Source organism: Hylaeus anthracinus, unplaced genomic scaffold (assembly GCF_026225885.1).
Source record: "Hylaeus anthracinus isolate JK02 unplaced genomic scaffold, UHH_iyHylAnth1.0_haploid 0, whole genome shotgun sequence".
Classification (NCBI taxonomy): Eukaryota; Metazoa; Arthropoda; class Insecta; order Hymenoptera; family Colletidae; genus Hylaeus; species Hylaeus anthracinus.
Window position 1 is genome coordinate 19,073,773 of NW_026533254.1, and position 11,554 is coordinate 19,085,326.

An 11,554-nucleotide genomic window follows, 5' to 3' on the forward strand; every position below is an offset into this window, starting at 1 on the left:
ACAGACAAGATGCGTTCGTTGTTCCGTTGTTTCGTTGTTCGCGGCACTTGTACTCCCTTCGTTATGTACCTTTGAAGCAATACGAAATACGAAATACGAAATACGAAATACGAAATACGAAATACGAAATACGAATACGTACTTATCTTTGTACCGTGTTCTACGTACATTGTTATGCGTTACGGATACAACCGTTCGTTTGCGAAACTCGTAACGTACGAAAATTTCAAATAAACTTTGACAACATTCTATCATTTCGAATAAGTAAGAATCGATGCTAACAGGTCAATTATATTCAATTTTATTAATAAAGTTGATGCACTCGTTTTATCACCTTCGACTCCTTAAACGAAAGAGTTTGGTTTTTTCCGATACGCATCGAGCAATTTCAAACATCTTTTCTACTCCCTGTCCTCGACGATACTTACTTTGTTCGCAATTAAAATTTCTTCGCGTTGCTATGTTTACAGGATAACGGTGACATTCTTAAACGATATAAATGCCTTTCGATTCCGATTAACGAGTAGGTATTCGATTTCATGAAAATTTCATCGGTAAGGCAATCGTACGCGTCGAGTAAAATTATTTGTCATTTATCGCGGTGAAATGAAAACTTGGCGAGCAGAGTTAATCGATAACAGCTTATCTGGTATACCTTGCTATATTTTATTGTATCGTTACTCTTCTATTTTATGGTATGATCATGAACGTCGGCTTCAGCGTCGTTCCGTAATCGTTCCGTGTGACCAGTCAGACCCGTTAATCAGCTTTTTGTCTCCGTAATATGTAGCCATGTATGTAACGTAAATCTGTATCCGTACATCGCAGTTATTCTTACCGCTTGCGCGGACACGTACAGCATCGTAAGCTAAAGTCACGTATTCCTCGAGTGCTTACAAAATCGTTTTAATCGCGTGACCCAACATTTATTTCGACATTCATTTCAACATTCGACTATTCGAATACTGGTCGAATATAAATAAATTCGACAACAAATTCCAGCTATAGTGTCGTAGTCGTTGTTTGTTTCGAAACCGAACAAAAATACTTAGAAACGCGCCAGCGCGTGCGCGATGCTTTCTTACCGACCATACATTGCTAGTACATACATGTAGTATACGTATAGGTGTGGTAGATTGCGCACCCGTGAGGGAACTGAAAGCAATTCTTGCAGCCAATGACGAACAAGAACCACGCCGGTGTACCAATAGCGTAGCGTTTTCGCCAGTAAATATAACCTCGACGGTATTAAAATTTTCATTTATACTAAAGCAAGTACGGTGTAACCCCAACTATATACATCACTGGCCACCACAGGAGGAACGCGTGTACTTATGAAAACGGTTTCGCAGATTCGAAATCACTGTTACGAGTGCTACGACCGGCGAACGCGTAGAAGGAACTCATCGAAACCCAGTCCGTAGCGAGATTAATAAATTTACGAGAAAAACAGTCGGTATGCTGCGACTGTTGAGGACATTGGAATTGCCGCGGCCGCGGCGGTGCTTTTCCACTGCAACCATCCCGGCACCGGAAACAAATCCATCGATTCTATATACCGGGGTAAGTAACGTGTTTGTTTCGTTATACAATTCGACAAGTACAAACGATTAATGAAGAATATCTTTACCACCATCTATTACCATCGACATCAACGATACAAAAAGAATAAAGAACAAACGAAAATCAATCAAAGAGTGGTTGGACAAAGTCACCTTGGAATTGGCCAGAGAAACACGTGTTTATCGATCGCATTACATGCGAAACATGTGACATCGATTTAGATTGTTAAAGAATCTTATTCGCTAAACATATCTCGATCAATTTCTACGTACACGGAGTACATTTACATTTTTCTCGGAATTTCAATGATGATGATTGCAATGGAAACATCGGAGAAACGTAGTTATCTCTCGAATTTCAGAATAAGTTCCTCTCAACAATTTTCGAATCTATCCATTATCGTCAAGATAATGTCGTGCTTGATGATAATACAAGAAAGGAAAAAGTAAAACAAATGACGATCCCAATATTAATATATGTAGCAATTCATATAACGCAACGAGCTCCTTATCTTATCTATGTATATGGTGCAAAAATAAAGATGACTGTCATTCGTCGTCTTCTCTTATTTTGATCATAGAAAAACAAGTTTATTGCTTATTTTTATGTAACAGTTATCGCAAAATTATCTAAAAAACGAATCCGATATGAAATTGGCGTAATAGTTTGTCAAACAAACTAGCCACTTGAATAGCGTAGATACGAGTGGTCGTAACAATGTTTTCAACGAGATTTCTTTCAGATTTTCATCGACAACGAATGGCACCGTTCCAAATCAGGGAAAACGTTTCCCACTCTGAACCCTGCCACCGGAGAAACGATTGCCGACGTACAGGAAGGTGATTCCGCGGACATCGATATAGCCGTGGAAGCGGCCAACAAAGCGTTTAGATTGGGTTCGACATGGAGAACCATGAATGCTTCTTATCGCGGTGTATTGTTGAATAGATTGGCCGATTTAATGGAACGCGATCGTACTTATCTCGCGGTGAGAATACACGCCAATCTCTTTTTCGTTCATTTTACCTAATTGTATAATAGTCGAAGTCGAACGAGTCGAGTGTCAGTCTTATCGGTGAAAAATCTGCTGTACTTTAGTCGTTGGAAACGTTGGACAATGGTAAACCTTATTCCGTGGCGTACGGGTTCGATGTACCAGCAAGCATAGCGTCCCTGAGATATTACGCTGGATGGGCAGATAAAAATCATGGTCAAGTAATTCCGATGGACGGACAATACTTGGCTTACACACGCCACGAACCAGTTGGCGTTTGTGGACAAATTATCCCGTGGAATTTCCCCCTTTTAATGGCGGCCTGGAAATTGGGACCTGCTTTAGCTACGGGTACGACGACACAACGCGACAAACGCGTCTCGTTCGTTAAATTTACATACACATATACATATACATGTACATGTACATGTATATGCTAATAAATGCGTGTAAACGTGTAATCGTATTACTGTTTTGTTTTGTTTCATCTCTCTTACAGGAAACGTTATCGTTCTAAAGCCCGCAGAACAGACACCGTTAACGGCTTTATACATGGCTCAATTAACTAAGGAAGCTGGATTTCCTAGCGGAGTAGTTAATGTTGTTCCTGGTTTCGGTAAAGCTGGAGCAGCCCTAGTCGCTCACGATAAGGTTGACAAAATTGCTTTTACCGGTTCAACCCAAGTTGGACAACTAATAAAACAGGGCGCGGCTACGAGCAACTTGAAAAGGACCACGCTTGAACTGGGTGGAAAATCGCCCAACATAATTTTCAAGGATTCCGATCTCGATCACGCTGTCGAAACAGCTCATTTCGGTTTATTTTTCAACATGGTAACGTAATGCAATATTTTTCTTCGTTTAATATTACAAGTTATCGTTCGCCACTCGACGAATACGAACCTTGTATGTTAGGGTCAATGCTGCTGCGCTGGATCCAGAACTTTCGTCGAGGACAGTATTTACGATGAATTTGTCGAGAAAAGTGCCGCACGCGCCAAGTCTCGAGTTGTCGGTGATCCGTTTGATTCGAACGTCGAGCAAGGTCCACAGGTAAAATCTATTACGTTAGAAAAACAGAGCCAATTGTTATTATTGTGTGAAATAAAATAACAAGTATACCGGCGAATAGATACTTACTCGCACTCGTATCTGCTTCCAACAGATCGATCAGGAACAATCGGATAAGATTCTGTGTATGATCAAGTCGGGCAAAGAACAGGGAGCCCAGCTAGTTGCAGGTGGTACGCGCGTCGGTGACAAGGGCTACTTTATCGCACCTACTGTGTTCGCCAACGTTAAGGACGATATGACCATTGCCAAAGAAGAGGTAAATACGCAAACGAATAGTTTAAACTTGTCCCATTTGTTGTTAGATACGATATAATCGTATTGTTAACTTTATTTTTGACAGATCTTTGGACCGGTTCAACAAATTCTCAAGTTCAGCAGCTTAAACGAAGTAATAAACCGAGCAAACGCCACCGATTATGGATTGGCAGCAGCAGTTTTCACAAAGGACATTGACAAGGCGAATTACATTGTTCAAGGACTCCGAGCAGGCACCGTTTGGTACGTTATACGCGAAATTATTCGCAATCGAATAAATTTCATGTATTCTCCTATACGCTACTTTTTCAAACATTTTGCGATACATTTGCCAGGGTTAATACGTACAACGCACTGGCGCCACAAGTACCATTCGGCGGTTATAAAATGTCAGGACACGGAAGGGAACAGGGCAAATATGGCCTCGAGGCGTACACGGAAGTGAAGAGTGTAATAGTTAAAGTTAACCAAAAAAATAGTTGAGGTAATCTTCTCCAACTCGCGCATTTTACCCGGCATTGTACAATTACTATTTCTTATTTTTTATTTTTCATTTTTCATATTTTTTTAAACATTTTTTAACAGTATAAACCATAATTGAAATAAACATTTCTATAATTTACGCACACTTTACCTATTTCGTCGAATATACCATTTAGTATTTAGTATTTTTGTACCAGTGTTTGTTGATATTGAAATAAACGAATGTTTAAATGCGGTATGAAAGCGATGCGATGTCTACAGCGAACAGTATCGAGATTCTTGTATAAATAAATAACGTATAAATTAGTAAAGCATTTGATTTCTTTCGAATTTTTCGGAAATAATCTACTCCGTAATATAATAATATACATGTAACGTACATCTATTGAAAACTTACTTGATAGTGTCGAAGAAATCCTGATCGTAAATGTTTAAATATATTCACACATATGACCGCAACCAGTTGGACACTGTCGGTTACAACTAAACCATTCGTTCATATGAACAACGTGACCTCCATGCGTACATCCCTGACACCATGCGTATATTCCTCGAACAACCTGCAACCAAACGTAAAATATTACGTACGTTTCACGTTAAATCTAATAATTGCGAAAACAATTGTCTGAATAAAGATTGTCAAATATCTCACTTGATGACAAACGGAACAAAGCGCGTGATGAGACGAATGACATCGATCGCACAACCATGCTGCCCTTTGTAGCGGTTTTGTGCACGCTAAACAACACGCGTGTATTACCGTTGATTGTTGATTTAATTGCGATACGGACGGTATCCAAACCGATTGGATGATCTGTGGACGTATAACGTTACATACCATTCTGCTTGTTGGTTAACGGATGTAACCAACATCGAAAACGGGCCGCGATGCTCGTAGGAAAGTCGGGCGCCAGACCTAACCCAGATAATCCATTAAAAGAATGGATTATTTTAGCGAAAAACAGTTTTCACATTTCCAATTACCGCTTTACTACATACATGTATATGTATTTCGAAATGAAATAGCAAACTGAACGACCGGCACCCGGCGCCCGGCGCCCGCCGTTTTACGATTAAAGGACGTATATTTGATATTGTTCGAATTTCATCGCTGACCTGCGTAGCCACGTTCCACAGTTTAAATCGCGCGAGCATATCTAAATACTCTAATATCCAATGTTCTTGAACAGCGGTTTCAATGTTCAAGTTTTTCCGTTTTTCTCCTAATGCGATAAGAATCGTCGCAGAAGTTTGTATATCTCTAAGAGCCGCATGATGTTTTAAAGCTTCTTCGATTAAACTCGTGGGATCCCAGAATTGTGGTTTAGGTATGTTTGAAACTATCAATTGACTAGGTTGATCCTCGATCATTAACGAAGCACAATCTTCGTTAATATCTGGAGGATGATTTGGAAACTGTTCAGGTGGCGGAGATCTGTCTTTAATCTCGTGTCGCAAAGGAAAAGCCTCTTTGGATAACGTCCAATCGTTATCGTTAGTCATCATATTCTGTATATAACTCGGTGTATATTCCATTGTCATTGATTCAAACTCGCTTTCTCCAAATAAAAAATCTCCTTTAGATGGTCCCTTGTGATCGATAAATGCCCGTTTGTAGCTGTACATTTTCATAATGCGAAAGCGATAATTATTAATAATCCAGCATGTGTGGTCGATATTGTAACATTTTCGAGCGTTAAGTAATTTTCGATGCTACCTAGGTAATATAGACCCTATCGAGTGTTGATTTTCCGGCGTTTCATCGGTTTCGGTCTCGTCATCGCCGCCGCTAATCGCACCTGTTACTTCTCCTTGTACAGATTTTACATCGTTCTCGTGTACTTGAACAACATTGTGTCATCAGCAAATCATTGAAAAATTAGAACATTGCTTGCAGAAAACTCGAGTGAAAGTCAGATGTGAAATATTACCGATATCAAAGACTGTAATTGTACCTGCGCCTGCGTTTGATTGATCTACACTAGATGATCCTATCGTAATCTGTGCTAAATTCAACGTATTTACTATGTCTTCTTTGGAAGCAGTTGGAGGTGTTTTTAAAATAGATCCCATAGGATTAGCATATAATGTTTTTATGATACTCCATACGGTACTGATCTGATTCAAACCAACAGCTGTATTACCCTAAATATAGATTTACAGTCGAGTAGAGTCGAGTCGGGTCGAGTCGAGTCATTACTTACATCATTTCTACCAGCATTTCTAGCAACGACAGCATTATGGTCGCAAATGTCATTTAATCTTCCAGAAAGCAAGTAACCTTCCGCGCATGCTTTAAACCATTTTGGTTCCCGTGGCACATTTATGGCAAATCTATGCATTATGCTAGATACCATGCAAAATGTATCGTTTGTTGCAGCTGTTTTCCTACAAGTAAATCTTAACTAACATTTGCTGTTTTCATTTAAGAAACTTTTTCAAAAGTGCCTCTATGTACGATATATTACGTATATTTATGTATAGCATGTTTATTAATTATTTATTAACCTCATTATATTAGTCAACTGTTTCATTGTAGTTGTAACGTGAACGTTTACTTTGCAAGCGTACGCGATATCTCCTTTAGGATTTAATGCGATACCTTGCGGATTCGCCTTACTCGCCGGTCTAGTAGCATCATTAAACACATGATGGTATAAAGTACAATCCTGCATCAACAATCATTTATTAATGTTTCTTGATACTGTATAGCAAATATTAGAGGAGATCATCTATACGATATTACTCTGCTAGTCGATAAGAAAGACTGTGGATTGCCTCTCCATGCTACACCAGTCGGAACATCTTTATGCTCATTAAAACTTGCGAAAGGAATGTACGGCCTACGAATATCCCATACGTTTATACTACAATCCACGACTAGGGCACAACTCGATATATGATATTTCCTCTGTGGTCTCCACTTTATACGACCTACCGATGCTATCGTATGTATAACGTAATCGCAACTGGGCTTACCTAACAAGTCCCAAACCTAAGTAGAAAGCGTCGGAACAAAATATTTTAATTCGTTGAACGGATATTTACGAAAACCTTTCTTTAACGATACATTCGTATATGGAAATGTTAGAAAAGCACCTTAATGGTCTTATCCCTGGAAGCAGTTGCGAGCCAGGTGGATTCAGGATGCCAATCGCAAGCAAATATAGGACCGCTATGAGCAGTAAAATGTTGAAAATAACGGTCCGGTTTCCGTAAATCCCATTGTTGAACATGTCCATTCTCAGAAACAGCAGCAAAAGTATGCGGCGAATGAGGACAAAATTGTACGTCGCGTACAGATTCTGTATTACTAAAATAGAAGGTGTTTCCTATCGCTTTTTGTTCAACAACTTTTTAATGTTAAAACTGTCGTACAATTTAAACTATTTACCTATAAAAAGTTCTAGTAGCTTCTTTAATTCTTAAATCAAAACATTTCATAGTGCCATCTTGAGAACCAGATATTAACCACATAGGTTCTGTCATATGGAAACTTACTTTATTTACAGTTCTTGTATGATCGATAAAAACATGTTCCTGCTTAGACCTCGACAATCTGTTTAAATTCCACACCACTACTGCTCCATTCGTAGCAGCAGTTGCTAATATATGGTCTAAACGATAATATATAATGTAATGTTATATATGATAATATAATATAATGTAAAACTATTGTTTTACAAATTTACACATAAACTATATTCTCTTAATTACTATAGATTGGAAAGTCATTTATTTAGACGGAAGATAAACCTTATGAAAAAATGATATCAAATTTCCTACGACTTTTGTATAACATTTGAAAAAAATATTTATATAAGTAATATAAAGCAAGTAAACATCGATAAATGTAACAAGTACCATACGATAACACTCACCATCGATTAGATTCCAGGCGACGTCGTTACAAGAAAAATTTAGATTTAAATTTTTCCCGACGCGAAGGTTACAAGCTTCCTCGAATCTATCTTCTAATAATGTGAATATTTTAAAAACTGAAACATAAGATTATCGTTCTATTTAAGGTAAATTATTTCACCTGCCACAACAAGCACAAAGTAAACGTAAAAGTAATAGAAAATACTAATTATTCGAAAGATCAATATAACATAACCATTAAATAACTTACCATTACGTCCTGCTATAACAACTTGACTATTGTCTTTGTTCAGTGCTAATGCGTTTGCCGGACCTTCTTGAGTAATGCACACAGTTTTCGAACTCATTTCGAAGTTCTTTCAAATATAATGATAGGTTAAAGCACAGAAATGTTGACTTCACTAACCACAATTTCACATAATACTTATTTGAGACTTGACAAATACCGATAATTAACTTTTACAAACGTAAACGTGTAAACGAATTCGTTCATATTACACATTTTAACGTAATCTAGGTATATATACTTAACCAGGTATATCAGTCTTTATTTACAATGAAAAGAAGACAGAGAATTTGAATAGTAGAAGAAGTTAATATAGAAAACAATGAAAATCATAGTTACATACTCGTAAATTTAACCGTTTTATCTAATATAACCAAATAAAATGTATAACCTTGATATATTATTTGCTTGCACAAAATCATTTACTTGTTCAAACAGTAAATATCTATGGTGGATCTTTTACAATAATACGACTTTTACATTTACTAATCCCGAGGCTTACTTTTTTATACTTTTCATACTAATTTTCAAAATTGTTAAGCACTCGGTTAGATATTTATTTATTTCACTGTTGGTATCCTATGTACGTATATATAGGTACGCTCGCAAATGGGAAACGACCATCATAGAAGGACGATCTCGTTTAGGATTTTTACACGCCATCTTACTGTAAAGGTTGGAACTATTCTCACTACAAACTTGGGCATTTTACCACCGATGCCGCCACTAATCGAGTCGATACTTGTGGCAACATTCGATAATTATTCTTTATTTTTCATAAATGTATAATTAATACGATTCTTTGTTTTATAACACTACAATCTTGCTTTGATTAGTATTTTTCGCCTTTTCTTTCAGAGTAATGTTACGAATGAGATCGAAGTCAACGCAATTGCACTTGGTGTTGCGTATAAACTAGTTAGTAACTAGCAGTTCATACTTAGATAGTCAAAAATGATATTATTATTATTATTATTATTATTATTATTATTATTTCTATGCAGTTATTATAACTGCAGAGAACAATCGCCATGTTTGAGAACGAAAAGTTTATAATATCACACGCTCACAGAACGCATGACTTTTGTTGCACTGATTGGCTCATGTCTTTATCATTTCCATTGGTTGTCGACTAGTACTTTTTACGCGTTCATTGTGCGCAATCGCGTGTAACACAATCTGTCAGACTCTTTCAACCGCACGGTTTACGGTAAGGTGGAATGAGATATGCCAATCTAATATTATCCAAGTAATCTCTTGCTTTAATAAAGGGAAAACTATATATTTTGTTAAATTTTATATATATCAGAAACTTTCTTTAAGAATAACACTATATTTTTTTAATTAATACAATAATTCATTTTAATCTCAAAAATCCAAATTTTCAAGAGGTTAAAGTTAGACATTTTAGTTTTCTTATAATTTCTCACTACATTTTCTTAATTTTTAATCATAATAATATCGTATTAAATCTAATCTAGTTTTGTACAAGTGTTCTTTATAATGTAACATTGAAGTTTATGAAAACGTGTCATAACCTTCATGGAACATGGTAAACATGCTTAGTCTGAAAATGCAATGGAACATATGATGTTAGAACTAATTTACACTTTAAGGACTGATGTATACTATTCTCATACCCAATTCTATTGTTTTTTGTAATTATATGATTACGAATTTATTTTGAAAAGTAGTTATTATTTGTATCACAATTAAATGTATAATTATTCTTCTATTTATATGTAGTTGCATTTTACTTGATGTAGTTTATATTTACAGATGACTGACACTAAAAAGGCAAAGGATACAAAAGTAAATTCTCCGGAGAAGGCAAAAGCTTCTTCGGACAAAAAAGATGGAAAAAAGGGTCGAATTAGGCCAAGAAATTATGATTTGGGAAATGGAGTTTATAGATTCAGTCGTACCCGCATGTTTCACAAGAAAGCCATTTACAAATTTATTGACAAGAAAACTCCAAAAACGGTATGTTACATATTATATATGTCATTTAATATTGTTCATATTCGTACATGTTTTACTTACATATCTATAAATACATATGAATGTTTTGCGATAGGTGAAACCTAAGAAACCTGTAACCATTGAAAAGAAAATCAGTGGTGACAAAAATGGAGAGAAACGTATTGTATTATTAAAAAAAAGGCGTGCTAATTATCCCACTGCTGATCCAGTAACTGTACATCATGCTAAGAAATGTTTCCGTGATCACAATCGTTATTTGAGACCCTCATTGAAACCTGGAACTATTTGCATTCTACTTGCTGGAGCTCATAAAGGAAAAAGAGTTGTATTCTTAAAGCAACTTAAGAGTGGTTTACTTTTAGTTACCGGTGAGTTGCGTAAACTTATTGTACGACTAATCATAGAAATTCGAAGCTAAATAGAAATGTTTATCGATACAGGTCCTTTCTTGATCAATAGTTGTCCACTCAGAAGAGTTAGTCAAAACTATGTTATTGCTACCTCTGCGCGTCTTAACATCTCTCATTTGAAACTTCCGGCTCACATAAACGACGATTATTTCAAGAGGAAACGTGAAAAACGTGCGAAGAAGGAAGAAGGTGATATATTTACCAAGAAGAAAGACGAATACAAAGCAAGCGACCAGAGGAAAGCCGATCAGAAAGTGGTTGATAAATTTGTGATTTCTGCAATCAAGAAGCACAAGGAGAAAAAAATGTTATTCACTTATCTGTCGGCGATGTTTGGCTTAAGAAGCAGTCAATACCCACACAGATTAAAATTCTAATTTTCTGTGATTTCAATATAAATATATAATAAATACAGAAACAATGAATGCAATTTTGTTTAATACCTTATCAATGATCCTTCCCAATCATTTTTAACATATAATTTTGTTATAAACATACAATTTCTTGTTATATTTAATTCTGCTGAGATCTCACAGTAAGTCAATTAATATTATTTATAATGTATACAAATATATTTCTGATACTACCGAGATTAAATGAAAGTTTATTGTTTTGCATAAAATG

The 11,554-nt window shown here is 36.3% G+C and overlaps 3 protein-coding genes across 8 annotated transcripts; 2 read left to right on the forward strand and 1 right to left on the reverse strand.

The window, feature by feature from the left end:
* Window positions 1–1,140: 1,140 nt before the first annotated feature.
* On the forward strand, window positions 1,141–4,508 carry LOC128885937 (aldehyde dehydrogenase, mitochondrial). The gene is made up of 9 exons (XM_054140332.1): window positions 1,141–1,271; window positions 1,353–1,563; window positions 2,306–2,551; window positions 2,662–2,908; window positions 3,057–3,391; window positions 3,473–3,610; window positions 3,723–3,887; window positions 3,972–4,129; window positions 4,222–4,508. The coding sequence occupies exons 2-9, from the start codon at window positions 1,459–1,461 to the stop codon at window positions 4,367–4,369; spliced, it is 1,542 nt and encodes a 513-aa protein (XP_053996307.1). The 5' UTR covers window positions 1,141–1,271; window positions 1,353–1,458; the 3' UTR covers window positions 4,370–4,508.
* Window position 4,509: 1 nt separating this feature from the next.
* LOC128885899 (GATOR complex protein WDR24) lies at window positions 4,510–8,980 on the reverse strand. 4 transcript variants are annotated; one of them, XM_054140253.1, is made up of 13 exons: window positions 8,502–8,980; window positions 8,251–8,367; window positions 7,764–7,986; window positions 7,469–7,682; window positions 7,116–7,364; window positions 6,878–7,038; window positions 6,574–6,757; window positions 6,301–6,514; window positions 6,087–6,210; window positions 5,486–5,987; window positions 5,022–5,183; window positions 4,767–4,929; window positions 4,510–4,647 (listed from the first exon to the last, which is right to left on the reverse strand). In XM_054140253.1, the coding sequence occupies exons 1-12, from the start codon at window positions 8,596–8,598 to the stop codon at window positions 4,801–4,803; spliced, it is 2,376 nt and encodes a 791-aa protein (XP_053996228.1). In that variant the 5' UTR covers window positions 8,599–8,980; the 3' UTR covers window positions 4,510–4,647; window positions 4,767–4,800. The 4 variants fall into 4 exon arrangements, with proteins under 4 accessions (XP_053996228.1, XP_053996254.1, XP_053996247.1 ...); XM_054140279.1 differs by lacking the exon at window positions 4,510–4,647 and having other exon boundaries at window positions 4,787–4,929; window positions 6,325–6,487; XM_054140272.1 differs by lacking the exon at window positions 4,510–4,647 and having other exon boundaries at window positions 4,787–4,929; window positions 6,301–6,487.
* Window positions 8,981–9,605: 625 nt separating this feature from the next.
* Window positions 9,606–11,351, forward strand: LOC128895490 (60S ribosomal protein L6). 3 transcript variants are annotated; one of them, XM_054158134.1, is made up of 4 exons: window positions 9,606–9,747; window positions 10,317–10,520; window positions 10,615–10,888; window positions 10,961–11,351. In XM_054158134.1, the coding sequence occupies exons 2-4, from the start codon at window positions 10,317–10,319 to the stop codon at window positions 11,305–11,307; spliced, it is 825 nt and encodes a 274-aa protein (XP_054014109.1). In that variant the 5' UTR covers window positions 9,606–9,747; the 3' UTR covers window positions 11,308–11,351. The 3 variants fall into 3 exon arrangements, with proteins under 3 accessions (XP_054014109.1, XP_054014118.1, XP_054014100.1); XM_054158143.1 differs by lacking the exon at window positions 9,606–9,747 and adding an exon at window positions 9,762–9,786; XM_054158125.1 differs by lacking the exon at window positions 9,606–9,747 and adding an exon at window positions 10,067–10,089.
* Window positions 11,352–11,554: the final 203 nt, after the last annotated feature.